The sequence below is a fragment of the Hakea prostrata genome, chromosome 2, assembly GCF_041222555.1.
Source record: "Hakea prostrata isolate BN-2017 chromosome 2, UWA_Hpros_2, whole genome shotgun sequence".
NCBI classification, from domain to species: domain Eukaryota; kingdom Viridiplantae; phylum Streptophyta; class Magnoliopsida; order Proteales; family Proteaceae; genus Hakea; species Hakea prostrata.
In genome coordinates this window covers 49,059,476-49,085,013 of record NC_142601.1, presented here as the reverse complement: position 1 = coordinate 49,085,013, position 25,538 = coordinate 49,059,476, and the positions used below count along the sequence as shown (strand labels likewise).

Sequence of the window (25,538 nt, the reverse complement as noted above, 5' to 3'; positions counted from 1 at the left end):
ACATGGGATGCACCTTGGGATCCAAACCCTGTTACCGCAGTTGTCTTCCTCCTTCACTTTTGGCCCTTGGTTGTGATTCTCTTCCACTAAGGTCCTTCGAAAGCCCTAGTCATGAATCTTTGATCATCGTGAGGGTTGGTTGCTGCTATTTCTGAAATATGTTCTAGAGCTACACTTTTTTCTCTGTGTAACTTCAGGGATCAGCAGTCATGTTAGTTAGACATCATTTCTGCATCAACTGGAATTGATGGAATTGGGAGATGTTAGAATATGCCATTAGAGGCAAAAAGGGAAGCAGGACAAAGTCTCGGGATTAGTGCCTGGCGCTAAGACCCTTTTGGACTTATCAATTTTGAAGGTCTTCTCTAGTTTTGGTTGAAAGGGTACAGCAGCTTATGGTGTTTTCTGATTTTCCTTTTGGAGACTAGTTTGTGGTTAATGGAAAAGAACTAGGTCTTGTGTTTTTGGTTGACAATCTTTTTTGGCTTCTGTCCATTAGGTATGTGCACTCGATTTTGTGATTTTTCTAGCCTTGCTCTTGGTGTATTTGAAAATCATTTGGAAATTCTTTGTTGGAATGATTAATGCCGCTGCTGTTCTTCTCTCTTGATCAATTCTTCTTGGCTGATTACTGTTCCTAGTAATGTTTTTTGGATACACTTGACTGAAGTGAAGTTTGTTTTTTGGACTGAAATTTTGTTGCTGAGTGCTTTAATTTGATGGTTGAGTCTATGTCTAAGACTATGGTTACTGAAGTGATGTCAGTTTCCTCTCACCATATAACTGAGCAAAAATTGGGAAGCATGCAAATTTCCATCAATGGAAGATAACTGTTAGAGTTGTTAATGGGTCATGGCAGCAAAAGCATTTTACATAGACTACTACTACTAATGATAAGACATGGGATGCCATTGATGCTATTTTAGGACAAATGTTATACTCCACTGAGAGAACATTGTGGACTCACTATAAAATATTGTGGACATTGTGAAAGAATTCCTGGAATATTTGAATGCTTTGTATTCTAGGCAGAATAATCCCTGTTGAATTTATGAGTTGTCATAGGAGTTCTACAGAGTTGATTGAAAAGGGTGTCCTTAGACCCAATATTTTACTGATTTAAGGAGAATGTATGAGGAATTAAATTCTATAATACCTATAACCATAATTCAGGAACCCACAAGAACTTGTCAAATCTCGCAAGATAACTCGTTTTTCCAAAAACCGAGACAATATGGGAAGCAGAAAATGGAAAATCCAATATCCCTGTTGAGATTTCTGTCAAGTCGACATCTCGGTTTCAACCGAAATCTCAATTCATTTCCTCTTTAAAAATGCCTGATCTTGATTGAGTCGATCTTGACTCGATCTTCGTCTTAAATCAATCTCGGTCTTGACTTGATCATGGGGGGATGTTGATGCTCTCGCTTCCCCCTTTGCTGCCTTGTTGGAAAAGCCTCGTTTGTTGGAATTTTTGCTGGGTTTTGACCACAACCCCTCCTAGTCTTCATGAACATCTATAACAGTGATTGAAGAGGCGAGTATCTGTGTACACAAAGGTTTCAAACCTTCTAAACACAGAGGTTATAACATATATTCACATGAGCACAGTACACTTGGGATTCTTACTTATAAACACAGGTGAGTCCTCTAATCTAGTGGTTTCAAACTTGTCATGTGAACATGTGTGATGTATGGTATATCATACTCGGTTTGAGTTTAAACCTAAATGTATTCATATATATTAAGAAAATCACATGTTCTTTATGTTCTATAATTTTGCATCTTCACTTCTTTTGGTGTAACAGTTTCATACTTGGGGTCAAACTGGAGCTCACATTTAGAGTTGTTTTCTCATAAATCTAAGGCTACAATTCTGTTTAGAAGGCATAGAATAGGTCGGACACCAATTTCCAGCCCCAGTAAATGCTTAAAACTCACTGAGATGGGACACCGAATTGGGTTAAGATGGGAGGAATTTTTCCTCCATCTTGATGAGGTCTCGGTTTTGGGCCCACCGAGATAGCCATCAGGATCTGGTTCTCGAACCTTGCCTATAACTTCTGATATTATTTAGAATTTTAGATGCAAAATCTGTTTGAGCAACTGATTGTTTTGGGATTTTAGGAGGAACTGGGGAGGAACTTGGTTCAGTTTTATACCAAATTCTTGGTGGGGATAAAGTAGCTATGCTGCCTGACACTTTCTCTAGAGTTCTCTGTGTTTCTAGAAAATTAACATAACACAGCTTAGTCAACAATTCAACCCTTGCTTATTTTTCTCCAAACCGTGGTTCCACCAGAGGATCAGGTTCTGATGGTGGTCGTGGTTGTGGGGGTAGTCTTGGGAAAGACCCCACTACCAATGCACAGGGGCCTATAGATGCTTTAGGGATTGTCAGAACTTGTCATTACTATGGACGTCCAGGACATATCCTGCGATTTTGCTGGAAACTTCATGCAAGCCTCCTTAGCTGCCAATACTACATCATTAGATTCATCTACTGTTGCCCCTTCACAGTTGATGTTTGAAAATGTCTGATGGGGACTATATTCAATTTACTCAATTCCAAGCACTTCCGTCATAGTTGTCCATTGCCACCTTTGTTCAGAGGGGTAATGCTACCACGTCTCTCATTTATCTCTCGCCCCTGAATCAGTGATTCAGGCGCATCTGATCATATGACTGATGTTTCAGGTACCATTTCTTCATCTTGTCGTCCTTCATCCAGTGTCACACTTGCTGATGGTTCCCATTCCTAGGTATTTCATCATGACCTCAGATTCCAAGTGTCTGAAGCTAGTTTCAAACTTACTTAGCTTTTTCTTACTTTTTAGTCCAGACAATAAAGTTTGATTTGATCTTACGTATCCATTCGTTGCTAATCATAATTTTAATCTCTTGAAATATTGTTGTGTTCACTCTCCCAATTACAATTGTAGATCTCTTGCTTTCTTAGGGTGACAAGCATGGAGAAGAAATGCTTCCTAAGTACTATAGGTCACTATCCTTCATCTATTTTTGTTTCTATTTTTTTTCATTATTTGATAGGGAATTTTTTTCCCTGGTAGCTTACTTTTGAAAATTTCTGCCTCTTCGTTTTCTGATGCTAAAGAAAAACATTATTATAATGAGATAATGTGATCATGTCAAGGGAAAAAAACAAATATTTTTAGGCACCAGGTTTCTTTTTGTTTGGGTAGAAAAGAAAGAAATGTAAGTTCTCTTTTTCTTTTTTCCCCTAGTGGGCAAGGTAAAATATCTCTTTCTTTCTTTTTTATTTTTAGCAATTAATGTATGTAAATTAAAAAAACTTACTTTTATTTGTTATGCTGGTACTTATCAGTGCAGAAGTAGGCAGTGGAAGTACCACCCGAAAGAAGATGCTCATTGTTAATCTCATGCATTCTTGTCGTGAGATGGAAATCAAGTTCCTTGTTCGCTCTTTGGTGAGATTTTCTTAAATTCCTTTAACAATTTTATTTTGGTCGACATAGTCATCCAATTTTGTTTTCATATTCATGGTACAATGTGAAACTAATGATCGGGCTTCTGGCTCAACAAGTGTTTACTTAAGTTTGGAATATTTGAACAGGCATGTAGGAACTAATTTTGAGAAACTTCTGTCATTATTGATAATAATTATGGAGTTCTGGGATCATCAATTTTCAGTTACTGATAGCAAATGAGGGTTTTATAGTATTTATAACATGGAGAAGGGAGTATATATGTGACTTTCAAGTTGGGGTGGGTTGTTCAGGTCCCATCAGTCTTCTTGACCATTGGTGGGAAACCAAGTACTTACTACTGATGGGGTTTCAAGTACCTGTGCGCTCTCTGTTTGTACCTTTTTATTGATGGGAGAAGAAAAAGGGAGAGAGTAAGAGTACCTATATCCTCTTTTATCTCCATGCAGCTAGGATTGTCAATTTTTAGTTACAGATGCAAACGGGGGTTTTATAATATGAAAAACAGAAAAGGGAATGTACGCGTGACATTTCAAGTAGGGTGGGGTGTCCAGGTCCTTGTCGGTTTTCTTCATCATGGATGGGAAACGAATACTTGCTTACTTATGCGGTTTCAAGCAAAGTTTAAAGTATTGGTATTGGGTGTCAGGTCGCTTAGGTGATTTTTTTTGGATGAATAAATAACTTTACTAAAGCAAAGGAGATAGAACGTACAAAGGGTTCATACTGCCCTCCAAGAGGGAGACCGGAAGGAAGAACCTAACCCCAGGAGATGACAGTAAGCCTGTTCCTTGGTTTATCATCCATAGGAGGGTGGGGAATAGACTGAAGTCATAGAGGAAACATCAAAGCAGATGGCTTTCCAAATCGTGTCCAAAGAGTGGGATTTGGACATTCATCTTCTAAGGTTACGCTCCCACCACAAGTGGTGTACAGTAGCCTCGAATACTAGCTTACTAACTCGGTCATAGATGGAAGAACCAAAGAAGGTTCTCAAAGATCTCGAGTAAACTCATAGGAACATCTCGAATGAGGCCATATGGAGGATAGGGATTTCTCCCAAAGGAGCCAGGCAAAGGGGCAAGTGAAGAAGAGATGTTCCAAGTCCTCTAAACCATGGAACATTTTTTCGGCAATTGAAATTCGTTGGTTTCGCCAGAGGGCGAATTAAAAATGGGGTCGAAATCGATATTACAATTTTTCGCCGGAAAATCGTCGATTTTCCGGCAAAACCAAGATTTTCAGGCGAAACTTCCAAATTTCGCCGGAAAATCATCGATTTTCCGGCCAAACTTCAATTTTTTTTCTTCCTTTCACTGTTCTGAGGTGTTGGATTTGAAATATTCATCCAGGAATTGCAAAAAGGGTTTGGATTCTATAATTCAATTGCTCGATTTCAGAAAGCTTCAGTCGTTCCTGCAGAAAACTGCCGTTGCTAGTTGGAATCCGTTGTACGCAGTTGCAGAAGTAGTTTTTTAATATGGATTTCTTGTTTCTTTTCTCGTGAAATTCTGGAAACCTGAATCGGAGATTAGATTAGAAAAATAGTGGCAAATGGGCTCCGGTTGGAATCAACGTGGCTGATGATAGCTGAGCTCCGTATTGGAATTTGGGTCTTGAAAGTGAAGGGAAGTAACGCTCGCTCCGCTGCTATTTTTGCCGGAGAAGAAGAAGAAAGAGAGAAAGAGAAAGAGACGATCAGAGGCTAACACCCAAGTGACCCAACGAAGTGACTGATTGAACAAGCTTCTCGGCGAGCGATTATTCGACATTTCGCTTGGTTTGCAGGGCGGCGAACCGAGCGAAACCATCGAAACATCGTTCCGTGCTCTAAACCATTCTAGTGAAGGGTGCAATTAGGGTAGGTGAGAATCTGGTCACTAATGAGAAGGGCCTCGGTAGGAAGGCAAAGGTTAAGGGTTCTTCAAAGGGTAAGGGCATGGCTGGGAATGTGTCCCTTGAACTAAAACAAGGGGGGCCCAAGGAGGAGGGGTGGGGGGGAGGAAGTGCGAAAAAGGTTCTAGGCTGAGGAGGCGGAGAAGGTGTTGGTAGGGGAGGGGAGCTAGATAGTGATGTCTTAAGGGGAGTTTCTAATGGGTGGGGGGGGGAGGGAGGACCAAAATTTTGTGAGATAGGGGTTGGGGGACACTAAGAATCATTCGAGATAAAGGAAGAAACTAGGGTGGATTTGGAAATGTGGGACTCAATGCACTAAGCCGGGGGGGTGGGTGGGGGGAAGATTATAGAGAATGCCTATTAGATGTCGCGGGTAAAGCTAGAAGGAGATGGAAGAAGCCAGAGCATATGGGGGTGGTGATGGCAGAAAGGGCTAGCGGTCTCAAGAGTAGGAGTTTCCTACAGATCCAAGAAGGGTTGGATGGGGTAGGGGTGGTCCTAAAGGAGTTAGATTTGAGGAGGTGAGAATTGACTCACTTGACACAAATGGATTCATGCTTAAAAGCAATCTTCCAAATGAGCTTCAAGAGGTAGGTCACATTGACATCTTGGATGTGGTGGATCTGAAGATCACCCTCAGATTTTGGTCGGCAAATGTTTGACGTTGATAGGATGGAGGAAGCGAGAGGACTCTTGGCTCAAGAGGAAGGCACAAAAGAAGGCTTCTATGGCTCTAATGGTGGATTTGGGGATAGAGAAGATACCACACCAATATAGATAGGAAGATTAGAGAACCGACCAATCACTCAGGGGATTTATGAAGAAGTATTGTCTTGAATCAAGTATTGTATTGTATTGGCCGATACATTTTGGTGCAATCCAATACCTATCCTCTAGAAAAAAGAGAGACGTATTACTATGCATTGTATCGGCTGTATCCAATATAGAGAGAGACGTATCACTATGTATCGTATCGGTTGTATCCAATATAGATACATATTGGCCAATAGCATATGGTGGGCTACTTTAAACCATGGTTTCAAGTCTCTTTTCACTTTCTTGTCTTACTTTTTTATTGATGGGAGGAAAGAAAGGAGAGAGTAAAAGTACTTATACCTATATCCTTGTTTCATCTCCATGTAGAATAGGCTTTTGATACTTTACCATCAGTGAGTCATGTATGCATACCACTGTATTAGTGTGAAGTTCTCCGCAACATTATGTTAGTCATTGAGATAGGTGTAGTGTCCCTACTGTGATAAGGTTGTCTTTGGTATATCTTTTTGTTGGAGATACCTATAAGGATCTGCAGCTCAGGAGTGAATATGGTGGGAGATCTTGCGAGATATCTTGGTTTTTTTATAAACCCAGACGAGATCGAGATCGAAATCTGCGAAATGGGATCTCGCTCGAGATCTCGCCATCTCTCGCTATATCTTGCCATATCTTGCCATATCTCACCATATCTCGCTCCAGATCTCACCATATCTTGCTGAAACTCTCAATTTTTGCCCCATTTTTTTGCGAATTTCAGCCAAATTTTCACTTGCAACTACTCTTAGCACATCTACAACATCAAAGGAAGCTTAATCATCCTCTACTTGTCTTATGAACTTACACGTTAATGACTTATATAGAACTTCTAACAATTGTATACTTTTATCATTCTATTCTCGAAAGTCAAGATTGTAATACTCATATGGATGGAATCTTGATGACATTTAAGTTATTTGATGTATTTGATACACTTGGTTTTCATTTATATGCTTTAATGATTTTATATTACATGTTATATAACCTTGCATTTTCTAATCCTACAACATTTCGGTTTCACACTATGGGTAGACTTAGAAATCATACTTAGGGCTGTTTTCTCACAAATCCAAGGCCACTAGTGTGTTCAAAAGGCTTTAAACCAGATAAATAGTTAAATACCGAGTTTTAGCCCAATTGGGAACCTAAATCCCACCGAGATGGGCTACCGAGTTGATGCCCAAAAAATGGCATATCTCGACCAAGATCTCGCTGAGATGGTCGAGATCTTGTTTTTCATGGTCGCAAGATCTTGCTCGAGAGCGAGATCTCTTACCATGGGAGTGATTCTGAAGACAACAATACTAGGATCAGGCTGTATAGGACCTTAGGGCTAGCATGGAGGTAAGCTCAAGGCTGGAATGGCAGCACAAGCTTAAGAAATTGAGGGAAAACAGTTTTGGATTCAAAGAAAGGTTGCAAGTTAATAAAGGTGAACAATTATGTAGTCATAGCTCAAGAGTTGGGTTTAGAGCTCAGATTCGTATGTTTTGGTGTGTTAAGAAATAAAATTTAGGAACTCCAAGCGCATGATATCACTAGCCAACAGGTCGATCTCAGGGAGATGCACCACTTTACCTTCAAGAGTTATGCAAGTGTGATAGGAATTTTGTTGATTAATTAATCTGGATTAGTGATCTTAACATATTCAGCTAAAAACGACAATGATCCTAACTCAAGTATCTAATGAAATTGAATTGAAATGAAAATTAAATATCCTTACCATTTATCATCTACAAGTAATTGTAAATGGAAAGCAGAAAAAGAGGAAGGAAGATGAAGAACAGGAGAAGTTGGCTAACAGCCAAGGAGTCCTCACGTTAGCTTGTGAGGCTCTCCAATAACTCACTCGTTGGAACTCTGTAGGTAGTACATTCCAATTAGGAAACCAGAAATAAAAACCACATTAATTTAGGAAACTTCATTCTTGGTGCTAACTCGAGATTCCATTCCCCCTTTCTTTGGTAAGTGAAATTTATATTAATATTAAAAGAGAAAACTAATACAAAAAGCAGCCTCTTAGAACCCCTTTTGAAGAGGGATTAGGAGAATCTAGACAAGGAGGGCATTCCCTTCTAACCAATATTCCATATAGGAAAATAAGCTCAATTACAATATGTAATAAACATGTGCAGCCTCATCCCTTTGAATTAAATCAACTAGCTCCTTAGGGAACTGTATAGGATCCCACCACTTTTGTTGCTGCCTAAACTGAACCCTCATCATATAATCTACTTGTTTGTTCTCTCTGCACATGCCTAAATTCCACCTCAGCTAGCATAGCTACCTCTTGCATAATCCTCCCTTTTATAGCTTGACACTTCCAAGGCCCTTGGATGGTCCCTATAATGAAACCAGAACTCTACTGAAGATCAATCGAAGATAGAGAAGAGAGAGAAGAAAATGAGATCCCAATATCTGATGGGAGAGAAAGAGAGAAGAAAATGAGAAAAGGAGATGGGAGAGAGGGATGACTCAAGCAAGTCACTCCCCTCTAGTTTGCACTTTATTTATAACTGCTACAAGCTTAAGATTAGATCCCAATATTTGATGGGATCCATAGTTCCATACTACTAATTTAGGATACATAATAGAATAAAATCTAATAAACATAAGATCTAATCTAACTAAAAAGGAAAAACAATATTCCACCAAATCAGCCAGCTTGACCACTTGATTTTATATTCTCCATGATCCACTTTCCTTATTGATTTTATAATTTATATGCTCCATGATCCATTTTCCTTATTTGATTTTATATGCTCCACAATCCACTTTCCTTATTTGCAACATTAAAACATTAACAGCCCCCCCTTCAAGCTGGAGAGTATAGATCACCAACTCCCACTTGTGACATCCTTTCACAAAGGCTAGACCAGGTAACGACTTAGTAAATATATGTCCAACTTGTTCAGCAAAAGCAACATTAGGGTGTAGTACTTGACTCCTCTCATAATTGCATCATGCAAAAAATGCAAATCCACCTCAAAGTGATTGGCTCTCTCATGCAACATTGGATTACTGGCTATGTAGATCGCAGCCTGATTATCACAAAACATCTCAATGGGCTCTTCAACGTCAATACCAACTTCTTTCCAGAATGATTTGAACCCAAAAGATCTTTGAGACTGTGTGAGCCATAGCCATACTTTGCCTTAGCACTAGACCAATCCACTGTAACATGTTTCTTACTCCTCCAAGTGACCAAATTCCCTCCAAAAAAATGTACAGTAACCAGTGGTGGACCTCCGATCATCTCGTGATCCTGCCCACTCCACATGTGAATAAGCCCACGATTTTAGATGCTCATTTCTTTATACATTAGTCCTTTTCCTAGAGCCTTTTTAAGTATAGTAAGATCTGGATCATTGCATCCCAGTGCGACTTTTACATATATTGGTTAGTGACCCGTATAGAATATGATAAGTCACAGTGAGGTATATAAGTTTACCCACCTACCACCTATATCTTTGAGGAATAGCAGTGACAAAATATTTCTGTAACTTAGAGTAACATCGATAACCTTTTTGAGTATGAGAAACCAACAAAGATACATTTGAGAGCTCTTGGATCCAATTTAGACACTCCTGGACGATGGTCAGGAATAAAACGAACGTTCCCTAATGTACGAGGAGGTAAGACAAATCGGAGGTGGGTGGGAACAATAATGAATACATAATACCTCCATTCAAAGCAGAAAAGGGCATGCGGTTAATAAGATAACAAGCTGTCAATACAGCATCAACCCAAAAGGGTTAGGCTTCCTTCATCTAAAAAATAGAGATCGAGTAATTTCCATAAGGTGATGATTCTTCCTCTCTGCTACGCCATTCTGTTGTGGGGTGTAAGCTGCAGAGGATTGATGAAGGATGCCACTAGAAGTCATAAAAGAGTAAAAGGATTCAAGAATACTCCACATTATCACTGCAAAGAATCTTAACCATAACACCAAATTGAGTTCGAATTTCTGCAATAAACATGCAAATTATATCAAATTAACTGCAGCCCCGTTTCATTAAGTAGATCCATGACGTCTGTATAATCATCAACAAACATGACAAAATATCGAAAATCGAAAGTAGAAACGGTAGGGCGAGGACCCTCAACATTAGAATAAACCAAAGAAAAAGGGTGGTTAGATAGTTTATTAACTCGAGCTGGATAGCTCATACGGTGATGCTTCCCGAACTGATAGGACTCATGAGGTAAATCAGAAATATTATTAGAATGACTATCTTATAATTTTAAAATTTGCACAGGATGTCTCAGTCTACCATGTATCTGGTGGGGGGGGGGGTAGTGAGATGCTTGAACACGCCAAAGAAGAGGCATCGTTAAACAAGTACAGCCCTCCTGACTCATGACCCTTACCAATCATCTTCTTCAACAGAAGATCTTGAAAAAGATAAAAGCTGAGAAAAGGTGACAAAAAAAGTTATATTTTGTTGTAAGTTTATGCATGGTTAACGAGTTAAAAGGGAAATCTGTTAAGTAGAGAACTAAGGATAAGTTCACAGGAGTAAGGGGAAAAGTTCTAGTGCCTTTAACTTTAACATGGGAACCACTTGCGAGGGTAACTGTGGAAATAGATGAATGGAAAGAGGAAAGGATTCCTGAATTGCCAGTCACATGGTTAAAGGCACCTGAATCATGATCCAAGGCAAAGAGGTGGATCAGAGACAGGTTGTTGCATTACCTTTCTGCACAAAAGTGGCAGTAAATGGTTAGGACTGGGTTACCTAGAATTGGGTGAATCTAATGTACCTCTGCACACTTCTTGGAAGAGATAAAAGTAGTCTCTAGACTCTCTACTGTGGTAGGCTAGTAGCTGTATTAGCAACTTGAGGAGGCTTGCTATGTAATTTCCAACAAGATCTTTGAATGTGACCAAGCCGATGATAGGTCTTGACTAGTCTTGAAGAGTCTGTAGACTCTTGAGTACTTTTGGTGGATATTCTTCCAGAAGCTACCCCATGGCCATGAGCACCTCCAGAATTAGATAGACAGTTGTTAGTGAAAGAAGCAGGAGCTGACATGTCACTAGGTGTAGTATCATGGGAATTCTCTCTAGAAACACAGAAAACTTGTGAAGAAGTGATAGATAACGTGGGCACTTTGCCTCCACCAAGTGTTTGGGATCTCTTAGAATCAAATTCCTTCCTGAATCCCCTGAAAAACTCATAATAGCAAGTTGCTTGCACTGGTTCTGCATTTCAGCCATGTTCCAACTCCCAAGTAATAGGAACTTAGGAAGTATGGATTATGTTCCTCAGACATCTGCTAAAGTATTGGGCCAAAGGAAGAGCCTTCTGATCAACCCCATAGGGTTCCTATGTTAACTCATAAATGCTGGAAAAGTTGTTCGACAAGAATACAATATATTGAAATATTCCCACAATTTTTAGCAATATCGATACGAGTAACCAAGTCCACACTATGTTCTTCTGTAGAGTTCAGCATCTGTTCTAAAATACGGGCATCCACCATTTCCCAAGTAGGATCTGTAGCGTCAGATTTCTTGGTCAAGTGATCTTGTTGTCCCCTTCCAATGGTCACCGCTTGGACAATTTTCTTTCATTGGAGGAAGTTAGTATCTCCTTTTAACTTTGTATTTAGTGAGATGATGAGAGGAAGCGGATAGAACCTCTGTCATAGTGGTTTTGTTCTCAATCTAAGTTTCAGTGATTTAGAGGACACTATATCTAGGTTTTTGTACACGCATTTCTGTCCACAAAATTTCAGAAATAAGGCGTCAAACCAGAATGTAACAGAGACAGAATCAGTTAGGCAAGAAACTTCTGTCCACACTTCTTCAGCCAAAAAATAAATTGAACCTGAAAAATAACAGAGACAGAATCAGCAGTCTTGACCTCAACCAAACTAATTTCAAACACTGCACAATTTCTGGTCTTAAAAGGTGATCCAAATCAGCATGGAATAAACATAAATATCTTTGACAAGTAGGAGAGAGATGTTGCAGAAAATCTGGGCAGAATCTTCTAGAGATTTTACTAGTCCGAAAAATTTCAGGTAAAAAGGCTACTAACCTTTCAACTGAAAAGGCCAGAAGTTGTGGATGTAATTTTTAAATAAAAAGAAATAGGAGTTTTAAGTACTTATCCCATCAAAATATCCAAACCAGAAACACAGCATGAGGCGCTGCCTCCCTCAACCAAAAAAAGGAGGACCTCAAAACAGCTTCAGGAGATCTGCAGGTGTTTTAGATGATGTCTGAGATATAATACTAACAATTCTGGTTTTGCAGGAATTTTTTCATCTAATGCCTCTGATACATGTAAATGGGAAGAAGAAATAAAGGAAGATAAAGAAGGGAGAAGTATGCCAACAGCCAGGGAGGCCTTATGTTAGCTTGTGAGGCTTTCCAATAACTCTCTTTATTTATAGAACTCTGTAGGTAGTACATTCTGATTAGGAAACAAGAAATCGAAAGCAAAACCAAATTAACTTAGGAAACCCCATTCTCGAGTCAGCACCAGATGCTATTTAAGTTTCCCTTCCCTTATTTTATTTCCCTTTTGACCCTTAAACCTGTTTTCCAACAGTAAAAATAAAGTTATAAAGGAAAAACTGAAAGCAATGAATAAAATAGGTCTCAAATAGAGCGAGGCATGACTGTAGGCATTTCATAAAATAAGTTACAGTTAAAATCCTAAATTAAGAATGATATGTAGCATGAAGAGGGTTTTGGAGAAAGGGTGAATAAAGGACTATGGAAGAAGCCTATTAACTTGAAACTTCAATCCTTATAGAAAGACATGGTTAATTTGAAATTCTACCAACCCTAAAAACCAGATCTAGAATAAGACCAAATCTGTTGCTAAGCTCAGAGAAAACAATTTATGTAGAGAAAAACTGAACTTGAAAGATGCTCCGGATACTTGCTTGATTAAAGAAGAAAATTACAGTTGCTCAAATAAAAAACAATGAAGAAGGACTAATTGCTTCAATTGAAATTTCATCCAAATAAATTCTTAAAACATCATATCTAAGAAAATAAACTGAAAACCAGAGGAGAACTAGAGGAAAGAGAGAAAAATCTAGTTGCAAAAGAGAAGGGTATCTCAAGAGGAGTATATATATATATATATATATATATATATATAGGGATGGTTGGGTGAGAGACTTTTGGAAGAAATAAGGGAATATTGGAACAATATAACAAATAAAATAAAATGAAGTAAAACATTGAAATTAGAGTCCATGAAAGAGGAGAAAGGAAGAGGGGCTATTTGGAATGGAAAACGTGTGAGGAAAAGAGAAAGAGCCCGGTGGTGGGGGGTGAGAGAAATATTTTAAATAAAAAAGTGGAAGAAGGGGGAAGGAAAGAAAGAGAGTGGGAAACTTATCACTATTTTTGTCCTTTTTCCCTTTCTACCTTGTGTCCACTTTATATTGCACAATATCCCTTGACCCCTTGGTCGATCCTTTCCTTGGAATCAAATTTGAGGTCAACCTTAAGTTCAACTACAATTCTTTCTTTGCCCTTGATTGTCATTGACTTCTTATAAGTATACCTTTGGGAAATTTTAAATTGGTCCAAGCTTGTGTTTCTGCTCACTTTCAGCCCATTTTCTTTTTTAGCCCAAAAATAATATTAGTAGGTTAGTGCCAAAACCAATGTGTACTTTTAATGTATCATTTCCATGTTGCTGCGAATTCAGCCCTGTACACAACCATGAAAAAAAAATTGGACCATTTTACAGAAAATGCATGTAAAATGCTTCTTTATGCCCTAAGATTTCCCACTTAAATGTTTCTCATCGGTGAGTTCAGTTGTTTGATGAGTGAAATGTTGCAGATACTGAGTTGATGTTAAATTAACACAAATTTTCATATACAACCTGAGTTAAGGTGAAATTATGAGTCAGCCGTCCATTTCTATATCTATACGTACCTCCATTCCTTTTCAAAATATTTAGCAGGTAAATGCACTCTGTTAGTTGCAAACAGTAGGTGTGCTTTAAAAACTTTATTACAAATATACCCTTACCTTCATTCCTTTAGAACAAATTTGACCTAAGCCAGATTATACATTGAATTTGCAGCGGCACTGGCTGGACTGTCACACCAGCTAATTGCTTCATCACGAATATGAGATAGGAAACCTGAAAGGCCTTTACAGAATGTTGGAATGAAAAGAACTCATCCTCTCTAATAAGAACATCTGCAAGAGTGTCTATAAGTCATCTTCCTTGCCAATGTCTGGGTGAATATGGTAGAGTGCGTCAGAGGCAGATGCCCAGCTTGAGTAATCTCTTTTATTTATTTATTTTTGGCCTGAAAACTGATCTTTGTTCTTACAATCAGGGAAGCTGATGTCAAACCCCTATTTCCTCACTCTGTTTTGTCTCTCCCATTTTTCCCTTGAAAACCCTTTCTGTTTTTCTGGACGAAAGCTGGATGAAGTAGATAAAAATGGTAGGAACCCAGGGATAGTGGATACAGTGTGGGGAATGCACGGTGGATTTGGTTGCAGCATGTTCTTCCTTGGTTTCTGTCGATATTGAGTGGAAGGTTAATTGGGTTTTTGATAATTCGTCAATGAGCCTTCCTGTTTGGTTGCCTTGAACCACGGCTGAGTGATATGTTTACCTAGCCAATGTTTCAGCTTGCTTTTCTGAGAGATGTTCTTCCACATTGGTGTGTGTGATGTATGTTATTCCAGCTTGAGGACGAGTGTTATGGACACTTACTGCATGGGTACTTTTGTCATTCCCTGAGGGGGTTTTGGGTTATGTTGTTGATAATGGTTGATGGAATGTTCCTGTTGTGATAAGGTTAGCGTTATTCTTGTAGAATGTGCTCTTGGAACCTACTTGGGTTTGGTTTTTACTTTTGCAATATAAATAGAACATTTGCATATTCTTGATAAATTATTCTGATACCATCGTGGTTGACTAGTTCTTCTTCTTCTTCAACATTGATCACTGTTGGACACTGATTTATCTTCAGTTACAACACTCGGTATTTACCATCGTGGTTGACTAGTTCTTCTTCTTCTTCAACATTGATCACTGTTGGACACTGATTTATCTTCAGTTACAACACTCGGTATTAAACACTGTGGATCTTCGAATGCACTGCAATAGGATCTTGACACGATCGAAATTATAAATTCGTATTTGGTTTTCATGTGCACAAATAATTTATTCTGTTTCTGAATGTCCATTTCTCTGTAGGTTCGTAATTTGCGTATTGGGGCCATGATGAGAAGTGTACTTCCAGCATTGGCACAAGCTGTTGTCATGAACTCTAATGATGTTCTTTGGGAGCGTGGACTGGAAACCCTTAAGCCAGCACTTCAGGTTTGATATATGTGGCTTTTTTCTGTTGAAGTACTGATATTTTAATTAATCACCATTGCTAACACCATCAGATTCAGTATATTTGTATTTCCATACTGATTTTGAGGCATTTGTAGAACGGGTGCACCTAATACTTAAGGCCCATTACTTGGCCATATAAGTACAAACTAAACCTTGGGGATGGTATGCTTTCAAGCCATTGAGCCAGGTAGACCTATCATCACCTTAATCATCTTTAGGCAATGTGCATTTGAACTCCTAGTTTAATAGGTTTATATTAGAGGGTGATGTTTCCCAAAGAATTAAAATAGGGGAGATGAAATGGGGAGGTGTGTCCGGGGTCTCGTGTGATTGGCGTATTCCTTTAAAGTTCAAAGGAAAATTCTATAAGACTGTTATATGTCCAACTATGACGTGGTGCTGAGTGTTGGGCTGTTAAGAAGCATCCTGAAATGATGATGCTAAGATGGATGAGTGGAAAAACAAGGAAAGATAGATAAGGAATGTTCATATTAGAGCTGGTGTAGGAGTAGCTCCAATAAGTGATTAGTTGTGAGAAAGTCATTTGAGGTGGCACGGTCACATTCAACGGAAGCTTATAAACGCCCCTGTACGGAGAAGTGATTTAATATAGATTGAAGGAATTAGAAGAGCTAGGGCAGACCTATAATGACTCTATGGGAAGTGTTGAGAAAGGATATGCATAGCTTAAGCCTTATATCTAGTATGACCTTAAATGGAGCTAATTGGAAGGCAAAAATCCATGTAGCTGACCCCATTTAGTTGGGATAAGGCTTCTTCTTGTTGTATATGCTCTTAAAAAGTTTTAATATGAAATATCACCAGGATTTTGTGGTTACTGTTTCTGCAAAAGCACTAATCCAAGACTGTCATGCCTAATTTTTGAGTATCTTGACTAATTTTTTTTAGGCTTAATATAATTACTTAACTGCTCACCAGTCTTGTATGCATAAAAGTATTACAAAAACCAGTCTTGTTTCTAATCTTATATTTTTGTTGATCCTAGAGCATTTCGGCAGCGGTAGTTGAGGCCTATAATATTCTCCCAAATTTGGTAAGTGTTCTTGTTGTAGTCACTCTTCAGTAGTTTTCCTATTGTCTTACCTCTTGATGAGTAATATATATTTTTTTTCTTTCTTTCTTGTTGTTTGTTCAATGTTATTTATGCTTGGAAGAAAATTTCTCTAAACCCATTGTCGTTTACTACCATTCTAGGATCCTAAAATATTCCTGCCCAATTGGACAATGTTGATACTATCCTCCCCATGTGCAATACTCTTTTCCATCCACAGGAAATACATGGCAAGGGATTCCCCCTTCACTGTGGCTTAAGGAAAACTCTGGTCCTTTTCCGTTTACAGTTTCTTTCTTAAGGTGAACAGGTGTCAAACATTGGTGGTGCATATAGAGTGACTTTATTGTTTTGTATATATTGTTATGCATTTTTAAATTTACATCTAGTCTAGTATGGTGAAGGAAAAATTTTCACAGTAAGCCATTCACCATGCTGAGCAATGCCTATGGACTTTTATTTGGTTAAACTTTAAATACTGTTTTGAATGCGATCCTATACCTTTTGACTTTCCCATCCTTTGAACTTCTGGATTTGATATTATTCTTTATCAAGATTAGGGCATACAGATCTTTGAAATGATTGTCTTGGATTAGTCCACCTGATCTGGAACGATAATTCTCTGGGTAATAAAGGGAGCAAGTTGGGGTTTTTTTAAGTCATGTAAAAACTTAGGTTTATCAAAATTCTGGCTAACAGATGGCACAAGGTATAGGAACCAATGCCCAGAATCCATTAAAATCAGTAACTGAAAGAGGATGAGTTTGTTTAATACTATGGTTGAAGGTTTTGCTTGGCAGGAAGATCAAGAAAATCTGAAATGAAACCATGAGATGGATCAGAGTAATTAGGGTTCCTGCTTGGAGTTGGGTTATAGTAATTTACTGCGTTCAGTCTGCAGTAAACTCAAAATCAACACGGAACCTTTAAGAAGGAAGGAATCCAGAATTAGAACCGATAAAGAAACACAAAACATTTCCTGGAAAGTAAGAATCCTTGTTGAAACAGGATTTCCGAACTTGACTGGAAATATCAGACTTTTACGTCAGCAAGTGAAACATAACTTGGAGTAAACTTGAAGGAAATGACTAATGGTATTTGATTAAAAGAAATAGAGAATTAAACCGACATGAGAATGGGACTAGAAGAGATATAGTTCAAGAACCACCTCCTGGATCACTACCCTGGAAACATCAGGCCTGGATAAACATAGTAGGATACGTATGCATGTCACAGAACGAAATTACAAAAGCCAATTTTTCCATTCATCAAATTCGCGAACAGTGTTAAAGCTCCTTGCAGAATTGATTAAAGATTGAAAACATACTCAAACTAAGCCTAAAGTTCCTTAAATCATTAGCTTTCTTTTTGGAGGTAGTCTTAACTGAATTAAACTCTGAATATAAAGGGGAAAAAGAAAAAAAGCTTAAAACAAGGCTGGATTCACATTACCCTTAATCCAGTCTAAGTACTGACAACTGATAACATTAAAATAAAGAATATGACTTTAACTAGACTAACTAATAACAACCTGACTAACCAATCCCACCGTAGTCTAGGCTTATTAATGGCCTATTACAAGGAAAACCTACTAAAACAATCGGCCATCATATGTATAATACTATAATCCTACCCTAGATCTATTTCCACTAAAAATTCCCATTTTCTGATTTATCTGCATCGGAGTATCTTGTTATTCTGGTGCCCATGATGTACCAGGTTACTCCTTACTAGATGCTTTAGCATGGGCAGAGGTAGGGAGAGGTGTAGTACATACGTTCAGTTGTCTTTAAACAATTTTCGTGATGTGAGGACATTTTTTTGGGTGCAGGATGGTTCTGTTGGTGAGGGTTTATGATGCTTTTGTAATTTTCTCTTTTGAGCAACTTTTTTGCCAGAAGCCTTAAAAAAATTGTTCTTCGAGGAAACATTTTTATATACAGGATGTGACCGTGTCAGCACCTTAGAGAACCAGTTGGGAGAGAAAAGAAAAGGGGAGGAGGAGATGGAACCAGATGAGAGAGCTGGACAATAGATAATGTGTTCTATTACCAACCCCCTAATCTTCATATATTAACCAAAATGGAATTAATGATAGGAATGTAGGCCCTACTGTTGTAAGATCTGGACTGTGGTTGATTTGAGTAGATTTAGTTTCCTATTCTGTTCTTTCCTTATTGAGGGTAGATTGCTAGGATATTTTTTAGATTTTTTTTCTTGTAAGATTCCCCACTGGGAAGATTTGATTTGTTATGTATTTGGTAAGTTTCAAGTAAAAGCTCCTGTGTTGGTTGAGTTTTACTAGGAGTTCAACTCTATTAGAGTTTGTGTTCATGTAAATTTCTATTTCTTGTTACCCAAGTAAGGGTATTTATGTAATAGTGTTCTTTCCACTTTAGTATAAATAGAGGGCTTGAGATCACACTGATCACATTAAGCCATTCTACCAACATTGTGTTTCTCAACATGGCATCAAAGCCTAAGTTCGATTAGGGAAGAGGAAAAAAAAAAAAAAAGAAACAAAAATCTCTCTCTCTCGCTGACAAAGACCTACCTCCTTCTGATTTTTCAAAAAACCCATCACAAACCATCGCAATTCTCTGATTTTTTCAAACCCATTGCAATTCTTCAGTTCCGCCTCGAGCTGAATCAGGAAGAACAAGAACAGAAAAACAGGAAAGAAGAGAAGAAGCTGCTCCTGCCTTGCTACTGGCAGTTTTTCAGTTCCGCTTGAGCCAATTCGGGAAGAACAATAGCAGAAAAAAGAGGAAAGCAGAAGAGAAGAAGTTGCTCCCAGACGGCAGTGAAGGTTCCTGTTTGCAAAAAATGGAGAAGACGATGCTGACTTTTGAGGGTTGTTAGGGTTGGTTTGGCTCAACTCAAATCGGTTTATGGGTTTGGTTCAGACATTAAAAGCCAAGGATTTTATTATTTGGGCCCAACTCAGGTATGTATAGTATCAAACTTAGAGCCCAAGAGATCCAAGTTCAAAGATTGGGTCGTCAGTTGCCCCAAGAAACCCCCTTGGGCCCAACCCATTCCATTAACCCCAAACTCATCGTATTTCATTAACCTAATATCCAACCCTTATTTCCTAACCCACGATTTTAAGTGTTTATGCCTAGCCCGTTCAAAAGAATTATTTTGGGCCCATTATAGTTTCATAACCCAAAACCCAATCCCTTCCATTAAACCAACGCCCAACCCATTTCTCTTAACCCATGGTTTTAAGTATTTGGACCCCACCCCTTTTAACCATCTCTCATGGGCCTGGCCGATTTTGTTTACCCAAAACCCAAGCCTTCTCAGCATTAACTTGAGCCCAAATATTTAAGATGGACCAAAACCCAACCAGGAGACCAGTTTGAACCATGGTCTCACCAAACCAGCGGTTCGACCAAGCCAACAAAGTGGGAAACCATCGTCTTCAACCTTACAAACTATTGACAATGGAGCGGAGGCGGAGAAAGAAAGGCGACTGCGGTTGAGTTGGGCGTTGATCTCGTTGATGACAACAAAAGCAATCCGCCCGAGTGGAAGACCCCTGCATCTGATGCTATTTTCCCCAAGCTTCTCGCACATTTGTTTTGGCCTCTGGTGCGTAGAACTGTATGCAAGTTTGGAACGGTAGTACCAACAAGGGTACTCAAGACAGACCCGGTGCCTCTCACTCAGTTGATTCTTTTCCCAGCGGACCAAAATGTGGTGATAGTTGTGCTTGCAGGACCAGTTATCGACGATCCTTGGGCAGCTGCTTTGAGGCTTATGGAGCTGATGGAAGGGCCAACGAGGATTGTGAACCCGACGCTTGATGAAATCATCAACCCTACTCTTGCTCATGGATTAACTGCTTCATATCGTGCACCTAGGAATCTGTTAAATGATGAAGATCAAAAGTTTTTTAATTGCCTTTGTTTGTTAGCGGTAGGCAGAGCTGCAGCGGTGAAATCAGCACACACAATTCTCTTTATTTTCAATCTAAAACCTCAATTTGACGGTATGTGCCTCCTGCCAAGTGTATGGGACCCTTGTGCAATTTTGGAACTTGGGAGTGAATTGTTCTCTATTTCTCTGGTTGCACAGTATGCAGGGGAATGCATGGAATGGTCTGCAGTTGATTGCTCCCTTTGCACATCTGAAGAAAATGGCGGCTATTCGTTGAAAGCCCTAACACTTTTTCTCTGTATGGACTATTTCGAATTATTTGGATTTGGGGGATCTGTGGGCTGCCAAGGAGGGCTCGTCAAGATGCTGAACTAGCATGGTTATGTGGCAAACATGTGAAGACTAAACTTCAAAATTTCCATCACCTTGAGGACAAGGTGATTTTCGAGGGGCTGGTAGTGTTAGGGTCCTAGGAAGATGCCAGGTGGAGGAGAGAGAGTGTTAGGGTTAGTTGAGGGGTAATAAATAGAGGGAAAATTGAGTGGAGAGGGCAAGGAAATATGATATAAGTGATTCTTGGGCAGTCGTAGGTTCAGGGACACCGTGAGGTGTGGGGGTGACTGGCACCATTAAAACCAGTTTATCCTTGTTATTTCTTGTATTTTAGTATAGATTTTTAGAGTGAATAGTAGGTACCCCCACCTCTTATGTGGTGCATTCCCTTCTTACCTAGTTGACCTCACATTTTATACTTTTGGAACCCAACAACTCTATTTCACGCAATTCAGTTTTTCCCATTGTAGAATCACCCCTCTATGGACAGCAATGAGGACTCCCTAAAGGCTATCACAGTCAGGTGCAAAGCAATTGCCCCTATTTGTAAAGTGCCCCTCTTCCTATTTAGGGGGCAACATGCAAGGGATACAAAACCTGAGAAGCGAAAAGGATACCAGGTGAGAATCGTGAGGAGACGTGGTCCAACAAGGAGCCTTCAGAGCAAGCTACCCTAACTTCTTTCTTCATTTGAGTGAGTCACGGGGGACTAGGATTATAATGTATTGCGTCCAAGATCAAAACGAGCTTACTGGCGGACAACCATTGTCCCATTCTTGAGTGAGCTGAAGCATAACCATCAGGTGTCTTCATTAAAGCAATGGTACAGAAGAAGAACAAAATGAAGTGAGAGGCAAGGGGGGCAAGGAAAAGAGTCAAGTTGATTGGGCCTGGGCAAACTAGTTGCATCAACATTCCACCTCAAAATGGGGTTGCCGAATGCAAGAATAGACATCTACTTGAGGTAACGCATTCCCTTATGTTTACTGTACATGTGCCTTCTTGGTTTTGGGGTGATGCGGTTCTTATTGTAGCATATCCTGATTAACTGAATGCCTTTTTGAGTCTTAGACTAGTGCTGCCTTCTTGAGGTTCCTTTAGGAGGGACTACAGCCTTTACCGTACCACCTAAGATTTTTGGCTGTGTTGCCTTTGTCTGAACCACCATGTTCATGGTAAGTTGGATCCTCGTGGGTTACAATGCATTGTCTTGGGTTATTCTCCTACACAAAACGAATATAAGTAATGTAACCCTGGGTCTGAGTTAGATCTTCAGGATCTTCTTGGTAGTATGGCTAGGGTAGAAAAGGGACTAAGCTTGCTGCCTTTGAAGGTGCAGACCTAATTTCTAATGGCCCTTATCAATGGAAGGTTCTGAACACCAATAGAGTAGGGTTCAGATCTCAAAAGGGTTGTACTAATTGCATAAATTTTCTGAATTTTTTTAATGTCTATTTCCTGCTTAAACAGGAGACGAATGATAGAGGGAGAGGTTTACTAGGACCTATAGGGGCTGGGATTGAAGGGGGAATGATTAAGAGGATTGTAGGAAGGTGGGGAGGGTGCCTACAGGTCTGAATTAGCAAGGGGAAGGGGATTCTAGGGCTTGCGGGAGGTAGAGGGGCTGCTGGTTTAGTGTGGAAGCAGGGATGGGGGTTGGGAATGGTTGCACAGGAGTGGGAAGGCCAGTACTTGTACGCTGAGAAGGTTTGCTGGAATTGTTGCTTGAGTGCTTGAAGAAGAAGAAAAAACTTTAAATTGCAGAAACAATATCTCAAACCAGCCGTAGGTTACCCCTAGGCCTCCCACGACTCTCACAGTCAATTCTTCAATCAATTTTCATTCATAAACTCGAGCTGAAAATTACCATGCAAGAAGAGGCTATTTATAGCCTAAAATAAAAGATTCTAACTGGGGTTGGGAATCTTTAATAGATGAGGATCCCAACACTAGACTGCTACACTAAAAAAGGGATCAAATTACTACATGTTCACAACCCTTAGATTGGAATCTTGTTAGGACACTTTACTAAACAACTTCCAAATAAAAACAAACTCTAAAAGATAAGATCCTTTCTAGATAAGGAATTTTATTCACAATTAACTAAACACAACTTCAGAAAGACTATAACTCTCAAATTATTGACTCAAATAGAAAACTATAAGTAGATCCATGACCGTTAGATCGAGGGGATTTAGTCAAGACCTATATTGAGCCCCAAAAGGGGGCTTGGAAAATGACCAAAATACCCTTTGGTATTCAACAAGCTTTAAGTGCCTTTTTTGGGGTTTTGCTTTTGGGCCCAATTTTAGGGGGCTTAACCTTGGTTTTATTAATAACTATTAGCATCTTGGTTCTTCGTTTCTTCATCTTTATAGGTGTTGTGTTTTGGGAATAGGGTTCCTTCACTCTCCCCCCCCCCCCCCCCCCAACTTCTTCAGGGGGAGAGTGTTAGTGAAGAGGTTCCAGCGTTGATTCCTCCTAAGGTTCCAGCATAGTATCCATCTTTGGAAGATGGAGTGATTGGATAGGAACATCTGTTGGATGATGTCCAAGGGGAGCCTAAATCTCTGAAGACCTATCAAAGAAAGCAACAAGAACCCCCTTCTGTGCTAAGCCGGTTGGAAGATTTAGCTCCTAGTCCTGAAATGCATCTCTTGATGAGCCTATCTTTAACCCCTCTTTTGATCCTCCTTTGGACCTACAAATTACGTTGAGAAAGTAGCAACGAGCTTGTTCTAAGCATCTTATTTCCAATTATGTTTCATATAAGTCCTTATCCCCAGAGTTTCAAAGTTTTGTTTCCTTTTTGTCTCTACTTCTGTTCCTAACACTTGGCGGAAAGCGTTATCTCACTCCAACTGGAAGGAAGCTATGGATGAGGAAATGCGAGCTCTTTGAGAAAAACAGAACGTTATTCTGTAATGAAAATCCCTATGATAGATAATGGGATTGAATATTCAGGTGGTAGCTTTCCCTCTTATTGTTTTGACTTTGGGATTGTCCTTCAAACCAGTTGTGTTGATACACCTCCCCAAAATGGGGTCGTCAAGTGCAAAAATAGGCATCTCTTAGAGGTGGCCCGATTCCTTATGTTCACTATGCACGTGCATCGTTGGTTCTAGTTGATGCTGTTCAGACTGCCTCCTATCTCATTAATAGGATGCCTTTTCATGTCTTAGACCAACGTTGTCCTCTTGAGGTTCTCATAAGAACAAATAATTTCATTGTGACCCCTAAGGTCTTTGGATGTGTTGCATTTGTTCGCAACCATCATAGTCATGGTAAGCTTGATCCTAGAGGGTTATGGTGTATATTCTTGGGTTATCCTCCTACATAAAAAGATTATAAATGTTACCATCTTAGATCTCATAGTTTTTGCGTCTATGGATGTTGTTTATCAGCAACATTTTTCTTTCCCCCCCCCCCTCCTTTTCTCTAAGGGGGAGAGTCTTAGTGAAGAAGCTCCAGTGTTCCTTAAAATTTCTCTTGAGGTTCCTACTATTGAGTCTTTCTTGGCAGATTTTCCATTGGAAGATGGAGTGACTAGACAAGAACAATTGTTGGATGATGTGTAGGGGGAGTCTAGACCCCTTCCGAAGACCTACCAAAGGAAGTAGAAACCCCCCCCCCTCTGAGCCACAACAATTGGAAGCACCTGATCCTAGTCTTAAAACAATCATTCCTCCTAGTGAGTTTGTCTCTGATTTTGATTTGCCCATTGCATTAAGAAAACAATCACGTACTTGCACCAAACACCTGATTTCCAACCATGTGTCATATCATTCCTTGTTCCCAAAATTTCAAAGACTTATTTCCTTTGTCTTTCACCTTTATCTCTAACTCATGGTAGGAGGCAATGTCTCACTTAGATGAGAAGAAAGCTATGGATGAGGAAATGCAAGCCCTGGGAAAAAATAAGACGTGGAATTTGGTATATTTGCTTGCAGGGAAGAAGACTGTTGGGTGCAAATGGGTGTTTGTAATGAAACACAAAGCAGATGGAACCATTGAGAGATATAAGGCAAGGTTTGTAGCCAAGGTATTTACTCAAACCTATATCATTGACTACTAGGAGACATTTGCCCCTATTGCTAAGATGAATACTGTTCGGGTTGTTCTCTCATCTATTGTAGACCAAGGGTGGAGTCTTCAACAACTAGATGTGAAGAATGCTTTCTTATATGGAGAGCTACAGGAAGAAGTATATAGGGATGTGTCTCCTTGTTATTCTAGTTCGGAGACTCGTGGGAAGGTGTGTAGATTAAAAAGAGCTCTATATGGTCTAAAGCAGTCCCTTAGTGCATGGTTTAGATGATTTCGCAAGGCAGTGATCTCCTATGGCTACAGACAAAGTAATGTAGACCATACTCTATTTATCAAGCAGGATGGATCTCATTCTACAATACTCCTTGTATATGTGGATTATATTGTCATCACAGGAAGCAGTGAGGAGGAAGTTACAGCCTTGAAGACCTTTTTGGGGATAAAGTTTGAGATAAAAGATATGGGCAAACTTAGGTATTTTCTCGGGTTAATGGTGTCTCTCTTTTAGAGAAAGTACACTTTAGACCTATTAGAAGAGACTGGAGTGCTAGGGTGTAGACTCCCCAATGGAGCCTAATCAACACTTGAAAGCTAAGGAAGGAGAACCATTTAACAAAACCAGCTACCAAAAATTAGTTGGGAAGTTGATTTATTTGTCACACACTAGACCAGATATCA

At 39.4% G+C, this 25,538-nt stretch overlaps 1 protein-coding gene across 1 annotated transcript in view; it reads left to right on the top strand.

Annotated features, from left to right (window-relative positions):
- Positions 1 to 25,538, top strand: part of LIG6 (DNA LIGASE 6) — a 108,145-nt gene that overhangs the window by 16,677 nt on the left and 65,930 nt on the right. The window contains exons 6-8 of the mRNA XM_089144843.1: positions 3,347 to 3,449; positions 15,377 to 15,502; positions 16,530 to 16,577. Of these exons, the coding sequence (XP_089000969.1) occupies positions 3,347 to 3,449; positions 15,377 to 15,502; positions 16,530 to 16,577 (277 nt within the window). The remainder of the gene's footprint in view (positions 1 to 3,346; positions 3,450 to 15,376; positions 15,503 to 16,529; positions 16,578 to 25,538) is intronic.